Source organism: Podarcis bocagei, assembly GCF_964188305.1.
Source record: "Podarcis bocagei genome assembly, chromosome: 6".
Classification (NCBI taxonomy): domain Eukaryota; kingdom Metazoa; phylum Chordata; class Lepidosauria; order Squamata; family Lacertidae; genus Podarcis; species Podarcis bocagei.
Window position 1 is genome coordinate 65,875,769 of NC_138130.1, and position 17,884 is coordinate 65,893,652.

General features: G+C 40.6%; 1 protein-coding gene across 6 annotated transcripts in view; it reads right to left on the minus strand.

Moving 5' to 3' along the window:
* Positions 1 to 17,884, minus strand: part of BCL9 (BCL9 transcription coactivator) — a 97,331-nt gene that overhangs the window by 15,272 nt on the left and 64,175 nt on the right. For 4 of the 6 annotated variants that reach the window (XM_081199607.1, XM_081199608.1, XM_081199606.1 and 1 more), the window contains exons 2-4: positions 11,281 to 11,367; positions 3,226 to 3,302; positions 760 to 1,056 (exon numbers count right to left, since the gene is read on the minus strand). In XM_081199607.1, the coding sequence (XP_081055733.1) occupies positions 760 to 812 (53 nt within the window). In that variant the 5' untranslated portion in view covers positions 813 to 1,056; positions 3,226 to 3,302; positions 11,281 to 11,367. Of the gene's footprint in view, positions 1 to 759; positions 1,057 to 3,225; positions 3,303 to 5,226; positions 5,310 to 8,202; positions 8,218 to 11,280; positions 11,368 to 17,884 lie in introns of those variants that run through there. The other 2 variants (XM_081199610.1, XM_081199609.1) reach the window with 2 other exon arrangements.

Genomic DNA, 17,884 nt, shown 5'->3' on the forward strand with positions numbered 1-17,884 from the left:
AGATAATGCTTTTTATGATTTTTTAAACTGCTAACTCTGCCTCTTTTGCAATTGTTTTCAACCATTTTCATGAAACTGGTTTTTCTATATTGTAAGTTATCCTAAGTGGCATGAAGTTTGGGGTATTAATGCTCTGATAAACTAATAATAATAATAATAAAGAGATCTGGTTACCTCAGGCAAAATAGCTACAATTTCCATTCAATTTTGTGTTCTAAGGATGTTTCTTTGCACTTCTACTTATTTGGGGGGGGGGTGTTTTTGTTCCGTCTATACGAAGAATATGCTTCCCCCCTGAACACCAAGACAGAAGTGACATGGGAACACTTCCTCTATGTGCCAATATTTACCTTCCCCGTAAAATGGAAGTGGAAGCACTGTGTGCTGTCAAGTGGAATGGTCAAAACTGTCACCCTCTCAAAGGCTGTTTTGTCCAATTAGAGGATTATGCCAGAGATACTCAATGGGGGCAAAAAACAACAAGAAAACACAAGCGACTACAAAATCAAGAACCTCAAAAGAGATTGCAAAAACTTGTAATTTCTTAAGAAATATCATATAAAGGCAGAGAGAACCAGCACATGAAGAGAATTCTCCATATCAGAATAAACTTGAATAGCACTCAGCAGATGAAACTCACATGACAGGGGGTTCCAATTAAAGTACAGAAGGCAAATAGCGATTCATGTCATAATGCCACCAGAGAGACACAGAGAGAGGGGAAGAATATTTATATATATATAAATGTATGCTATTTACCTCTGGGCATTTCCTGATGGGGAATTTCTCACTTTGGGGTTACTGGAATGCATTGACAGAAATCCTAAGCACACAGCCACAAGCACTGAGGGGGGCTTCTTGTCAAGTTCCTCTGTTGCTGCTGGCAGTTCTGAAGCACTTTCTGTCCCTTGCTTTCCTCAGTGCTGTCGGTCTGCTTGTCTTTTTCCTTTTTGCTTCTCTCTGTTGTTGCACTGGGCCTTTCCCTCTCGCAGCTCCAGCATTCTCCAAATGTGTGACTCCTGCTGTTGTGAGGAAGTCTCGCATCTCCAGGGCAAACTGAACCAAACCCAGTCAAAGAACAAAAAAAGACTATTAAAAAGGGGAGGAATCTAGAACTAAATGAGATCAGTATATGGCCTTTTTTCTCCACCTTTTTAACTGGAAGGGCAAGATGAGAAAGCTCAACCAGATGGAAGCTGAATGTACATTCCGATTATAAAATAAATGCTTTTCCGGTATTAGCTACGTAAGCAACAACCAGGTGTGCTAGATCTAACAGATGAGAGGGAGGAAGTTTCTCTGTACTCCAATCCAAGATCATGTACAAACACATTTATGTGTAGAGAAGCAAGTTGCTCGTATCAATCAGTTCAAGCTTTCTAAAAGTACTATGCAGGCCACATCACTGCAAAAAGATATAGCAACATTTTTAGAAGATCACACAATTATTAGCACATCTTAAAAACAGGTAACAATTACCCAAGTGAAACACAAGATGGTGATGGGAGGAGGGATCATTTCATGACTTCTGAATAATCAATATCCACCATCAAAATTACTGCATCGAAGTGCTAGGTATCCTATGTCAAAGTTGCTAGGCCCAATTTTCTAGACTATTGTCAATAAATACTATGTCTCAATCTACATTTAAATGAAAAGTTAGAAACATTGAACATTATGGTGTTTGAGCAGATTTTAACACAGGGCTTATTCATCACTACTATTACTAAAGGAATAAAAAATGTTTTTCTTTTTCATGCTGAATAGTTTTGGAACAATTTTATATCAGATTCAATTTATTATCACAGTTTTTATATCAGAACAATTTTTGTATCTGAATGAAAACTAGATTACCAACCTCTAACACTGGATGACAATATTCAAATTAAGTATTTTTTCATAATTCATAAGTTTATAAGCTATGAAGAAAGTAAAAATATAAGAAAGTAGTATTTACTGGTCAGATTTCTTTGAAACACAGCAGTATATTTTGAAAGCAAAAAAAAAAACCCTTTTGTGCTGCTGAAACATACTGCAAGCTTTTTCATATGACAATGTCGTAATACTGAATTTTGTCACTCTATGACACAGCATCAACATATCTTAATATCAGAAGATAGCAACAGGACATTTAAGTTCTTTTCCTCCTTCTACCATTCCTTCCTCAAATGCTTCCAAGTCTGAAGGAAGGAAGTCCTACAAATTTGGCAAAGGATCCCCATACTCAAGTACGTAAGGCAACAGAGATTTTAAAAAGATGTATTATTTTTGCTCATTGCAAGGAGAGGAATGTGCCAATTAAATTTTAGATAAGGTCACAGGACAGCTATTACTAATGTTGATGCTTAAGAACCTTCAAGAAATACAATCCAATCTGCATTACCGGACTGTATTTTACATAAGCCATATACAGAGTTATTGTGAGATCTTGTTCTCACAAGCACAGGACTCATTCTGCCTGAGAGCATATGCTAATGCCCACAAATTAGACTTGGTGGTTTTGAGAAACTGAGACTTCTAGAAGCATTTTTAGAAGAAGTGGACAGGCATGCTTATTTAAACATTTTGGATGTGCCACATCTGAATCTGCTATAAGCCAGGCTGTATTTCTACCCCTTCACCCGTAAAACACTCAAACACAAGATGGTAGGCATGCTTTCACTGAGGACAAAAGACCATAGCAGACTACACAGAATATGAAGCAGGAGATGAATTCAAACACTCCTGTCTACTACAAATCATCCCAATATAATGGGCACTAATTTCACTTATCAATCCCAAAAGGCAAATTTTATTATTATTTTTTAGGTTAATGAAGCTAAAATGCAAGTCATCTTTTGGGACATGTTGGACAGGGCGTATGTCTTACAGAAAAGCAAGCTTTGCCAGCCTCGTTTCTGTTAATGCCACTGTCTCAGAAGAAACAATCCACAAAAGTTACTTTCAACCCAAAGTGCAGAGTTCACTGCAATCAGGACATCAATGGTCCATTCGTTCTTTTTGTAATATCCTTATTATACGCAGCCATTTGACTTCATCCCTGGAGGCACACTCCATTGTCTCTCGAGACAGACGGATGCCAACAATATTATGCTGTCAAATGTTACAGCCAAGCAGACCATTATTAAAACCAATTTCAGTAGCTCATTCTTCAATATAATGTAGGGAACCCTGTATTTCTGCAAGCCTTTTGGCCTGTTCCCTTTGCTTCTAAAGGCAGCTTACCAGAACTCCAGTGTCACGACATTGTACTGATCATCCTGAAAATGGGTTCAGAAGCCCTTTGTAGACAAAAAGATCACCTGAAATAAGACAAAGCTTCATCAAGCAAAATCCACAGCAAAATGAGTTTTGCCCAATGCAAAAGAAGATACACCCACCCAGTTTTGGAAATACAGGGCCAAATTAAACTAACCAGTTCCACTACTGGAAGCCTGAACAAAGTCTCCTGTAGCACAACGGGGGGGGGGCATACCCCTCAATGGCTTGAGGTGTGTGTGTGTGTGTGTTGGGAGACCCCCTCCCACAACAGAGCACAAGGGGAAGAAAGGGAAGATTGTTCCATCATGCAAGCAGAAAGCTTGTGCTGACAAAACATTGTTAACAGCATGACATTGTGTTCCTCCCACCGCATCTGGAAGCATACAGTACTTGACAGCTTATCTGCCCTGATGTTTAAGGATTGGTAGACAAGGTGTATTACAAAAGACCTGCTAAGGAGGCAATTGCTCAACAAGTTGCACTGAAACAGAAGAACTGTCTCATCCAAATGATGGAGAGATGGATGGAAAGAGGGACGCAATCCTCATCCCCAAATTAAAGATGTAGTGGTAAGTAAAGAATGCTTGAGGGGCACAGAAGTCTACTGCCTTGAACAGAATACTTGTTCCAGCAGTTACAATCCTCTTTTAGCCATTTAATATCTATTCTGCCCAACAGTTAATGGGAACAACATTCAACTCTGAATTGTTATGTTCTTTTCATAGATCCGTTGAAATACAAACTAGATACTCTGAGCCGCGTCTGAGGTACAAAACACACAGAAAAAAACAGGATAGATCCTTCATGCTGCTCCTATTGAAAGGGTGATCACAAATGTGTCATCCCTGGATCTGTAGCTGATTAAGCAAAAATATTACAGCCTACTGCACCAGCCAAGTTTCAGTGACTGATATGTAATTTCTGAAGATATCTAAAACTTGATTATGACCTAGACCTCCTGCTGTGGCATTTTCCAACTGGGGTACAATTCTAGAGAAAGCTTGGGTCAATATTATTTTTAAATATTGGATGTATTTTCAGCATTTTTGTATTATGTTCCAATTCCATCACTGTCTTCTTCACCTACTATAAGATACAGAGAGTTGCTGTTATCTATAAGATATGCTATGGAAATGATTCTACAGTGCTAGAAGGCAACTCATAGCCAAGCTACTGAACAATAGCTGGAATACCCTTTGAAACCAAGAGGCGAAGAAAAATAGAGCTCAACTAATGCAAAAACCCAAATTCTTTCACAAAGTATTGCTAGCTTCCTTGAGTCATGAAAACTGATGGCTCTGCTGCCTATCTTCCTTTTTGTCCTTCCTCTCTCATCCCCCCCTTTGTCTTGTTCTCTTTTGTGCTGTGACTGTGTGCATTGGAGTGAGTGAGTGTGTCTGTATACAAAAGAAAACTTTATCAAAACAGATCCTAGACAGAGGAGGAGTCTAGAGATGGCACACTGATGAATCTAAGATGGAAATGCACAGAGTTCACACCTTAGAAGAGGCACTTCCACATTCCAAATGGGAATGCAGTGCATCTGCACAAATATGACAACCCACTTCTATTTCAGCAGCAATACCCCAACAGATGGTAGAGCAGCTCATGCTGAAGCTGGAAACCTTACTGGAATCAAAACAGAATGCAACCCAACAGTATATTCAATCCCAGCAATAAACCATCACACACAGTTCAAGTGAGCAAGATCTACATAGCAAAGTGCAATATCTACTGAGGGCTCCTAGAAAAGACCATTAGTAGCAGTAGTGGTAGTAGTTAGAGGATTCTGATTTAGAAAATACAAATTGGAGACCTGTGAGCAGTTGTGGATAGAGTAGTAAGCTGAAAAGCACAAAATGGTTAAACTGCCTGTTCAACTAGACCTGAACCTCAGCAAACTAGTAATTGCTAAATTGGGATTAGGCTCATCTAGCCCTGAACCTAAACAAGATGTGTACTTACCTCTCCCACCCTGCTCTGTACAGGAGTGTTTGGGTGGAGAATTGGAGTCAGGGTAAATGTGCGGACACACATGTAAAAGCATCCTGCCAAGTATACAAGGAATAAAAGAAGTGACTAAACTGTAGTCCAGATCCAGCATAGCAAACTGCAGAAGTTGCCCACCAACTCCTTTGACCTTAGCACTGGAGTAATGAGTGGCTAGGGAAACACAGCCAGATGGGCAGGGTATGAATAAATTATTATATTATTATGAGAGCAGAAGTAGTCAGATAAAGGACTCTGCCTGCTATTTAAGAGACTGATCTCTGAAGCACTTTATCTCCCCCTCTCAGTGCTGTAGAGCTCTGCCTTGGAAATAGGGGAAAGGGCTGTGTGCAGGCTAGCATGTCTGAGAGTGTGCTCAGTGCCTGTATGTTGGATAAGCATGCACACATGCATATTAAGTATGCACAGGGCATTACCACGGCTGGCATGTGGCCCTCAAGATGGGTGGCTAACCAACAATGCAGCCCTCAGGTGAAAAATATATTGGCCACTGAATGTGCTATTTTCATTCAAAATCTTGGAAAAGATGCAGCTATATTAAGCCACTCTCTCTTATGAATCAAAATCCCTGGTTCGCGACAGGTTAAAATTACATCATGCAAACTTTGGAAGTTGCAGGTTTCCTTTATGGCAGACAAAGAATAAAGGTTCCACAGCACACAAAGAGAAGAAATATTCTCTCCCACTCAGTGTACCTCTTTTCTCAGATGATTAATAGAGTTTGAGTTGGGCAGAAGCAACTGTTAAGAATACTGGATGATGAATGGCCAAGGGTTGATACCTCTGACATACAATGTCCTATGATAAAGATCTATAAGCAGAGACTTCTGTCAATAGTTCAATAAGAAATACATTATGACAGACACACACACACACACACACACACACACACCCTGGTCTGCAAATGCTCAAAGTCCATGTTACACAGTTCCCATACAGTTCTTTAACATCCACAAAATATACCAATGAGGTACATAGACTTGGAAGTGTAGTCTATATGATCTGTTTTCCAAGTATATGGCAGTTTAATTGCTTCTGCAACACAGTCTCCTTCAGAGGACATTAATACACATCTCCAATGGAGACCTTCCATGCCATGTCTATCTAATACTGACTTTTCAAGAATAAAGGGCTTTTAAAGGTAAAGGTAACCCTGCCCGTTCGGTCCAGTCTTGCCAGACTCTAGGGTTGTGCGCTCATCTCACTCTATAGGCCGGGAGCCAGCGCTGTCCGCAGACACTTCCGGGTCACGTGGCCAGCGTGACAAGCTGCATCTGGCGAGCCAGCACAGCACACAGAACGCCGTTTACCTTCCCACTGGTAAGCGGTCCCTATTTATCTACTTGCACCCGGAGGTGCTTTTGAACTGCTAGGTTGGCAGGCGCTGGGACTGAACGACGGGAGCGCACCCTGCCGCGGGGATTCGAACCGCCGACCTGACGATCGGCAAGTCCTAGGCGCTGAGGTTTTACCCACAGCGCCACCCGCGTCCTAGAAGACCTATAAAAGAAAAATGATAGCAGAGGAATGTAAAGGTGGCAGCACACAGGGAAGAATGCAACAGGTTTCTCTCCATCCTGGCAGCTCACTAAGTTTCAATGCAGAAGGTGTACACAACAGGCACTTTAAAACTGTAATTTTGCCTGCTCCCACAAGATAGATAATACTACATGCCAGGAAAAGGTATTCCATTTTTTAAAAAAGAATATGCAAGTTTTCAAGTTACAGAATTTGTCACTCCATGTAATCATAGCTTGTATGCAGTAGAGATGTTAGCTTGGTGAAAAATGCAAGTAATGTAGGGATCTGTGTGTTTCTTAACTGTGTGTTCCAGTTGTGCCTGGTTGGCAGGAGGGTGCGGAGAAGAGAAAGCTGGAACCTTAAGATCCTAATGGCACAATGAAACCAAGTCTACACAAAAGTAAGTCTGACTGAATCCAGTGGGGCTTATTCCCAGTTAAGTAGGACTAGGATTGCAGCCTAAATCCCCTATGTTGAGAGATATTGAAGAAATGTGCAAATCAGGAATGCTTTGATTTCATTTCCTTGCAGATCCCCCACCAAAAACCAGTCTCTTCCAAGGTTCAGGAATTGTGGGTGGGGGTCCTGAGGAGGAAGGAAAATCCCTGAAAATCAAGAGGGGGCACCATCTCCAAAGTAGAAAGATACCTTCACTCTTATTATGGGGCATGCCTTCCTCCTCAGCCTCCTCATCCCACAGCTTATTGCATTCAGCAGGGTAGGAAAGCCTGTTTCCTCTAAACCTGTTCTACAGGCTTTTCTCTGGATCCATCCCACCACCCCTTTACAATTTATGTGCATTAACCTCAATGCTCCCCTTTAACTGGGAAACTGGAACAAACATCAGATGTGATGTAAGCAATGGCCATTACAGGGACAAGAATCAGGACTACTGGCTTGCACTGCTGTAGCTAGCATGTGATCCAATGCCCGAGAGTTAGAGCAGAGATAAATGAAGACTATGGCCAAGATTAAAATCATGAAGAAGATTCATTCATTTATTTTAGAAATATCTATCTTGTGCCAATTACCATAACTTAAGGCTTTTGTTAACACTTGGCAACGATCTCAACATTGCTCCGATACTTTGCACATAATAATAATAATAATAATAATAATAATAATAATAATAATTTATTATTTATACCCCACCCATCTGGCTGGGTTTCCCCAGCCACTCTGGGCGGCTTCCAAAAGAATATTAAAATACAATGATACATCAAAAATTAAAAGCTTCCCTAAACAGGGCTGCCTTCTTTATTTTATGATTTTAAATTTATAGAATTGATTTGTGAAGCACAATTGTCTGTATGTTGATGCAATGTAACTTTAAAAATTGAACAGTAAACAATATGCACAGACAATTCCATCATTCACATTTAAAAACCACTAAAAATAATTAAAGAGTACCTTGAGCTTAAAAAAATAATTCAAGCGAAGAGGTTTTTGCCTGTTGAAGGATAAATGCAAACAGGATTTCAAAGCTAGTGGTTAGAACACCAATATAAGTAAGATCAGTTGTCTTAACAGGTGGAACTTTAACAGTTTCAGCCATGGTCTGCTTCAAACTGCCTGCCCTAGAGATAGATAAAATTTTGATTCTTTGACATACTTGAGGCACTAGCCAACACTTACTGTCCAATAGGCTGAGAATAGATGGGTGTATTAAACACCACCTATAAAAGGAAGTCCTTGGACATTCAACTAATCCCTGTGACTACAGCATTTAAAACAACTGCAATATCAAAAGAGGTAAATTATCTAATTAACAGATGTAGTCTCTTGCCCTAGCTTTAAACATCAGCAGTTTCTTCGAAGTTTCAAGTTGATGGTGAACAGTCTCCCACCCCACTGTTTTCACAGTTGTTTCTGCTGCTTGGATAGCCAGTCACTTATCTTACTGTAATGTACAGATGCTATGGTTGTCTTCAACAGGTTCCCGCAACTGCTACTGATTTAGTGCTAAAGATAAACAAAGGATACATATTTTCAAGCTGGCTTCTGCAAGCATCCTGGGGGACCCTGTGGTTTGGACTTTACTACCTCTGCCAACCCCACTAATTTCCCAGTCTGCCATTTGAACTGACAGGGACCTGCAGTTCCTTTTGTGATTTGTGGGATCTGGGTGCAATGAACCAACATACCCAACACCCAAAAACCCTCCAACTGGAAGGGAGCCAACTTTTAGCCTGAGGGGTGTGTGATACTACCTTGTGCCTTGTATCATTGTTCTGCTTGTACACAGTTTAGAGCACCCATGAAAGATGGGGAAAACGAAAGAGCCAAACAAATCTTATCGTGCATATTGTAGGACTGTCAGTCTGAATTCTCATCTACTTCCATATTCAGATGTTACATTCAATGACCAGACTAAGATAATTCCTTTAATCCAGATGGATAATTTGCTACAAGGCACTTTAACATGGATATTTAAGCAAATAAAATTGTGTGATAAAGGTTCAGAGGCCCCAAACCTCAAAATAACCAAGGAGTTCCTTATGAAAGGATATTTGACTTTCCTAAGAAGATATGGATAACAGACCCATACCAAAGATTAAGCCATATGGTAAGGACATGTACCCTCAAGGTAAATATTAACTAGCCTAACATCTGCTAAAGGAAATACTGTCTTGAGAGCTACTGCTGAAGTTCTTCATCAAATCTTAAAACTCAATTATAAAACATTTTCAAATAACTAGCAGAATAAGCTATGTTAAGACAAGATTTGCACTGTTCCTTTTGTCAAAGGGTTCCAGTTTCTTCAGTAAGGAAACCTAACAGCAGAATGTTATCTTTGCAACCAGTAAGTGAACCACAGCTTCTTTAAATGCCATCCTACCCTCAAATACATTTACAATATATTTGGGGAAAAGAGGACTCAATATCCATCCCTTGTTTATTAGTGCTTTAAATGTTGAGAATAGCAGGATCAATTTCATATGGGGGTGGGGGAGAAAAGAGAAGGCTTCCCCCCCCCCAAGCTTAGAGTGGCTCATTAAAAGATCCTACAAGGTATTTTGAATAAACACCCTGAATTATACATTAATAAAGAGGTACAAAATTTAGCTGAAGTTCAGTGAAATCACATTCTCCAGAGACTGAAAATTTGTCCATCAACAGTCAACCTCCTAAAATTCTGTATCAAAAGTGTGCTGTGATAACTATTACTCATTATGTTGAAATCTTCTCACTGCTATAGCTGGAAGATGTTACACTCAAATTCTTGGCCAAGAATAAGCAATTGCAATCCATACAAAACAGATGTGACAATAGCTCCAACTTGGTAACAAGACATATAAATACATTGTGGTCTAGTGTGCCTGTTTAAATTACAGGTGAACAGCAGTAAGAGAGCAGTGTAAGAATGTCTGAAAATCCGTAAGTAGAATTTGAAATCAGAAAGTTCACAATATGCTTCCTTCATACCTATAGCTGATATGTTAATTATAAGCAGTACCATAATAAATATCCTCTTTTGGATTATGTGAGAACTGACTTCTTAAACTGGCCTAATAGTGGGCTTTCCTGTAACCATAAGAACAAGCTATATTCTAAAACTGGGATGGGGAACCTATTGCTCTTCAGATGCTGCTGGCACGGCCAATGGTCATGGCTGGTCCAACAAAAGTTTTGGAGGGCCACAGGTTGCCCATCCCTGATTAAAATTAAAAGAGCAAGTATGTAACACTGGACTGGTTTGCATGACACTGTAATCTGAAATATGGCTTAGCAGGGACCGTGCAATCATGCAGACTCCCAGAGGGGATCTTGCAGGCACTTTACTGCTCCCCGGTCTCATGGCATGTTGAGCTAAGCCAAAGTTTGGCTTAGTGTGTCACCTGAACCCAGGCTCATGGTTATATTTTCTCCTCATTATCAAAGGGCTGGAGCCAACAGCAGATTTCTGCTTAATTTCTGCTTAATTTCTGTGTGGCACAGGAGCAAAAAAGGACCAGGGAACAGCAAATTGGCTGTGAGCTCCTATACATTCACACAGTCCCAGTACACCATAGTTTGGCTTACCGGATTGTTGTGCAAACCAGGCCACTGTCTCACATAAGAACATACAAAGCTGCTTTATATCAGTTCAAACTACTGGTTCACTAGGCAGTGCCGTCTATTACAACTGAAAGACACACTAGATCCTCAAGGAGAAGGTCTTTCCCTGGTTATTTTAAATCTGGAGATGCTACAGGCAGAATCTGGGGTCTTCTACATGTACTACCGGGTACAATGCAAGCTTTGATAACAGAAAAACCAGCCAAATGTGCACCCCCCATTTGTAGTACTAACTCCACAGGCACTGGTGAGCGACACATTAGAGCACACCATGTTTCTCAGCAAATATCAATGTTATCCTAAACATAGCAACTGAAGACAAAACACAGTGCATTTCTAACAGATTAGCATGCAAATGAAGGTTCTTTGGAAACAGAGAACTACAAGTCAAGATATAAAATTCTATAAGGAAGAAAAGTGTGATCTTACCATGATCGGAATATTAAAGAAAGTACAGCATCAGTTCTGGGTATCTTTGAGCAGTTCGTCTCACGAGCACGTCCAGCATTTAGTTGTCTAGGAGAAAAGGATACAGGAATGTAGTAGGTATCTCTATTGAACGTAAAAGCTATGGATCACTACAGATGTTTAGAGCTGTATAAACAGTAGAGTAAAAGTTTCTTTTCACAGCAGCTGAATCCTGAAGTATCACTATTTTGCTTATGGTTCTGTGATCAAGAAAACCGTTTTCCTAACTGGGACTTAGGTTAACTTTGTCATACTCATGTAATAAAGATCAAGAATATAGACTTTTACTTTTATTTTTTGGTAAGGAATTTAAGGGAAGTGGTGATTTCATATTCCTAGACAACAGCACTAAGTTTCAGCTGCCAAGCCCTGTGCTACACTGTTTAAAAGGCACCACCTTCAGCTACTAGATGTTCTGCCATTATCATCTCCCATTTCTAAGCTTTTTGTACATAAGTTTTATTCACAATCACAGGAAAACTTGCTTTGGCTAAAATAAAATGCAAGCACTCTCACCGTAAAGGGAAGCAATGTAATCTAAGCAACATTTCATGCTGTAATCTTGGCCACACAGGTATCTAAGCCTCACATATGGCCTGGTTCTGATAGTATGGCTAAACCATGGTTTGGCTCTTAGGGCTCTGCCCTGGGTTCACAGACTCTCCTCTCTCTGGAGCTCCAATTATCTCCTCCACTTCCCAGTTTATGGAAACCACAAAAGAAGAATATTGCTTAAGGTGGGGAGAGGAGAAAACATCCATGTGCAACCCGAAGTCTAGAAATCTTAGCTGGTCTTGCTAGCCAACTTGGTCACCAAGACTTTTCTCCTCTTCTCTATGCAAGGTCAAGAAAAATCCCCTGCTCTTCAGACCTGCAAATATAAATGAAGCTCAGGTGCGGGGCTGTTCCTGCACTTTGGCCTTCAGCCCCAGCCCAGATTTGCAGAAATCAGAGATGATTCCTACAGATGAAGAAGCCCAAGGTGCACACACCACCATCAGTAGTCCGGCCTAACTTCTAGAATGATCCCGCTTCCCCCTGATAGCCACTGTGGAGAAGTTGTTTGATTCAGAGTAGGATTGCGACTCTGTTCAACAACCCACCTCAATCAGCCAATAACTGTTTCTCCACTTAACTATATCTGTGAAACCATGTAGGGTTAGGGAAATAAAGTGGAATATAAATACAGAATAGGTATCTAGAGCTTGTTCGTGCACTAAGAGCACTTTGGAAGCCAAGGAACAAAGAGACAAACCCAAATAATCCTTTCTAGATATAGAGAAGGGTGCAATAATGTTCCCTTTTCCTTACTCTGCTCCATGTAATTCTAAAGTCCAGCATAACTGTGGAGACATATCCATGTTCCACCAGTAGGGCCAAGAGATTTCTCATCCTCCACAGAGGATGATGGACCATTCAACATGAGGAGTGATGTTATGGCTCCCTATAGGCAGTTTCTTTGAAGAGATCTCAAGATACGGTAGTTTCAATCAGGACCCCCCCCCCAAAAAAATAAACCCATAAAAGACTAGTAACTTCTGCTAGGAAAAAATAATTCAGCTCCTGGAAAGAAGCTTTCTCAAAACATTTTCACAAAAGGAACATGCCTTCAAAGGGAGTGATCCTGGAGCTATCATAGAAAAGGTCCTCCCCAGCAGTCTCTTAAAGGAGGGCCTGTTCAACAGGTCAACTATCATCCAGAAAACCTTAAACTACCACAAAATAATTATGAAGGAGGCTTCAACTGTACTTCCCTCACCCAAGCAAGCCAACACTCCTCTACATCTTTCAATCCTCTTCACTGAAAGGAATATTTATTTTATTTAACTTAACTTATAGACCACTTAATAAAAAAAATACAGTGGTGCCTCGCAAGACGAAATTAATCCGTTCCGCGAGTCTCTTCGTCTAGCGGTTTTTTCGTCTTGCGAAGCAACCCTATTAGCGGCTTAGCGGCTATTAAAGGCTTAGCGGATTAGCGGCTAAAAGGCTATTAGCGGCTTAGAAAAAGGGGGGGAGCGGGAAAAAATCGGAACACTCGCAAGGCGTTTTCGTCTTGCAAAGCAAGCCCATAGGGAAAATCATCTTGCGAAGCAGCTCAAAAACGGAAAACCCTTTCGTCTAGCGGGTTTTCCGTCTTGTGAGGCATTCGTCTTGCGGGGCACCACTGTACCTAAGAGGTCCACACAGCAAAAATTCAACTCCTCTCATGAGGGACACACAAGTAAATGAAAGGGAAACTGGCCTCTCTCACTGACCATCCCTTTAAAATAGATAAATATAAAATTATACCCTCTACTTTTCAAAATCCTGACAACTTCAAACAAGCCCATATCAAAAAATCATGGGTAGACCCACTCTGAGCACCATCACCTCCAGCAGGCAAACATCAGCTCTCACCAAAAGGTCTCTTACACAGACCAGAAAACAAACCCCTTTTCTTCAAACACATAGGTAAGATTGGCACATTACTTAACTAACTAGTCAACAGTCAATTGACTATGTATTATTTGACCATGGTCAAATATTTTCAATATTCCACAAAACGATGATGCTTGAAAATTTGGCCAGCTGCTTATTTAGCACAGCTGTCTTTTTTTTAAAAAAAAGTTTTTTGTTTAAAAGTTGCTCCTATATAGTTTTATTTCTGTCTTCATTTATTTGAAGTACTGCAACTGCAGGTTGGCTGCTCCAGGATAAAAGCCCAAGAGAACTTTTCCGTGAATTGCACGCAATTGTAAAAGCGTTGCCTAATACCACTGAGTTATACTTTACATGAACAGGTCGTTACTAAAGCTGGTATAAAACGTGGCAGCCAAGATCCATTTCACACAGCACACCAGAATGACACCTATTCCCACACCAACCTGCCAGTGCCTTGAGAATTCTGCTGAAGTCCTTCTCCAGGTGCCCCCAGTGGTGAAGGCATGTTAGGGGTCAGTGGGAAAGGGATTGAAAAGAAAGCTGCCAATACTGTGGTGCCTTTCCAGAAATCTATGGTGTGACCACATTTGGCAAACTCTGTACAACTCTTGTCGCTGCATCTCAAGGAAGATATTGTAGAGTTGGGCAAGGTGAAGAAAAGAGCCACAAAAATTACCAGAGCGGTACAGCAAGACACCTATAAGGAACAGCTACAACATTTGAATCCAATTGGTAGTGGAGTGGTGGAAGAGTAAGGCAGGCATGATAAAAGTGTAATAAAATTAAGCACCAAGTAGAGGAAGTGAATAGAGAGACGTTTTTCCTTCTTCTCTCATAATACTAAAAGCAAGGGTCATCCAATGAAGCTAAGAGCTGGGAGATTCAGGACAGGCCAAAAAAAAAGAAGACTTCTTCACAAAGCAGAGTTAAACTCTGGAATTCACTGCAACAAGATGTATTAATAACTACCAATTTAGAGTTTTAATTAGTTTTATCTGCCATGAATTTGTCTCCCAAGGGTTACTAATCATGACGGCTACTTATGAGCTCCAGGATCAGAGGCAGCAAGCCACTGAATACCAGTATCAGAAGAGCAGAGAGTGCTTTTCTGTTCATATCCTACTTTTGGGACTCTGGGAGGCATTTAGTTGGCCACTGTGAGAAATCAGATGCTGGATTAGACAGGCCTTTGAACTGATGCTAAAGGGCTCTTCTTCTTTTCTTACACAATCACAAAGGAGTTTGCTTTTTCAGCATTGGCACCCCATTTATGGAATGTCGTCCCTAAAGTGGTTTGGCATGGCACCTATGCTGCACTCTTTTCAGCACCAGGCAAAAGTTTTACTCACCCAGGTATTTAAATTGGCTTTCTTTGTAGTTCTGCTTTTAGGGGTTCTATTTGATATCATCTTCTAGTTGTTTCTCATACTACAATATAATTTGATTATACACTGCCTTAATATACAACCAGGATAAAGGATGGTATTTAAATGTGTGCGTGCGTGCGTGCGTACGTATGTATACTTCTCTTAAATAATTAGATTAATATTCAGTTATGTATTATCCACATGCTTGTCCTATAGTTCAGACAGCAATACTATGGTCTCTTGGAGGGCATCTGAGGGGCTTTAGGAAAGATCTGATCTACCACTCCAACATGAGAGTGAGAGATCCAATGTTGGGGCCTTCTTATTTAACTGCAATGAGTCTTCCAGCACCCTGGCCCAACCAACATCCAACACTGGATGGTCCAAGAAGGAATACGGAAGGAAGGAGCTGGGATCCTGAGTCCTCCCAGTCTCCTGTCACACACCCAAACCAGGTTTGTTTATTTATTTAAGTAACACTTCTGAACATGTTTAAATCTCTTCTTCCACTCCCTCTAGTAAAAATGGAAAGGGAAATGTCAAAACAGAAAAACACAGCAGGAAGTGGACGGAAGAACCCAAAGGCCTTCCACCACTCTCACTTTCATCCTGCTAGCTCAACTCGCAGGATTTTCAATTAAGGCAGTTGAATCTCCTTTGGATTTTGCTCCTCCCCTAACATTAGGATTGCAGTCTTAATCACTAAAGCAAATCAATGTATCTTCCAGATACAGCAAGTTAAAGGATTCTTCTCTATGTAAATGAAGAAATGATTTGCTCATTTATCAGATATGAATACTTGCACAAAACACAAGCTTATGTTCACCTGGTGAAAATAAGTTTCCCTTGTCTGTCCAGTTACTATCAAATATTGTATTTTTTTGTTTTTAGGAGGGTGGAGCTAGCCCAAGGCAGAATGAAACAGAAAGGAGCAATACTGGAAAAAAGAAGAAAAGAAAAAAATGCCCAGTGTGCAGATTCCCACACTTAGGCTGCAATCCTAGACTCAGCTGCTGGGGAGTAAATGCCTTTGAATGCAATGGGATTTACTTCTGAGTAGATATTACAAGACTGCACTGTCTTGTGCAAGACTCAAACTGTTATAGGAGTTGGTTGTAAGACACAACCTATATTGAATGGTCTCTCTATAGATGAAAAACAAACTAAAGCATGCAAAATTTACACAATGTGACAAAGTCAATGAAAGGAGGCTTGGTTGTAATAATGAACCACTGTAGATAATATTCTTGTTGTAAATCAACAAGGTATACTCATCAGATTTAGGAAATATATGAAGTTGTATAGGCCTTGTTCCTTACTAATTTAACTCAATTCACTCTGTTACTATGTCAGGAAATTAACTGGAAGCTATTGTGGCTCACATGGCTTCCAATTAGTAACCTGGCACACTTTAAGGTTGTTAGTAACCTGGCACAATTACCTATGAAGCTCAAAATAGTTTGCAGCCAGGTTATTTAATGGAACACATCCACCCACACAAGTCTTCCCAACATTTAGGATAATCATCAGATCCCCAGCTCCATGTCCTTTCCATTCAGAGCCATGGATGGTAGGATGATTGGTGGGGATAGAACAGGGCCTTTTCAGAAGTGGTGTCAAGGCTACCTTCCCCAGGAAAACTAGTTGGGTCACACTCTCATAATCTTTAGATAGATGATCAATATCTTATTTTAACCTGGTTTTTGGAATCTTTTAACTTTGCATCCTACTGCTACAAATGATTTATTGCTGGGTTTTAATACTATTTTATTACAATACATTATGTTTTTAATATATTGTAAGCTCTTCGGGGGGCTCTTTTAACCCAAAACATGAGATATAAATATTCAAAAATAAACAACTTGCACACAAAAATCAAATGCCAAGAACACAAATCCAATTCTCAAGCTTGGAGCTTATGAAGAAGTGGGAGATTTGTTTCAGCAGCTGCAGAGTGCTTTGGAGATGTTCTCAGGCCCCTTCCACGAATCCTTAAGGCCTCTCCTTAGCTCTAAGCAAGGGACCCCATCACTTGAAGCAAGGGCATGGTGATAATGTTTGGAAGCCAAAACTTTTTGGGTGGCCACACAAAATTCGTATGCCCCTGACAAACTGAACTCCTTTGTTTTTGAAATTAGAAGCCTCAAACTTGTTGATTACTGAAGTATCTTTTTTGTTCTAAAAAGATTAATGCTTACACATACTTGTAAACTATTTAACCAATCGCTTTTTAAAGGTCAAGGGCACAACTATAATAATTAGATGGCCTATAGAATGCTGTCAGATGAAAGCACAGTAGGCTGTGGCAAAGGTAAAGAGACCCCTGACCATTAGGTCCAGTCGTGGACGACTCTGGGGTTGCAGCGCTCATCTCACTTTACTGGCCAAGGGAGCCAGCGTACAGCTTCCGGGTCATGTGGCCAGCATGACTAAGCCGCTTCTGGCGAACCAGAGCAGCGCACGGAAACGCCATTTACCTTCCCGTCGGAGCAGTACCTATTTATCTACTGGCCATTTGTGCTTTCGAACTGCTAGGCTGTGGAGCACCCATTAAGGGTAACACCATGCCTCAATTCAGCTGCTCACTGTTACCTGGAGGGATTGGGAAGTGCAGAAACAAAAAAGTTTTTACTTCCTCTAGTCAAAATGAGATGCTACTGCTCAGCTAAGAAAGCAACATGACTAGTATTAGTTTGGCAACTCCCTCTTATCAGCAACCATTTCACTTCACACACACACACACACACACACACACACACACACACACACCCCCA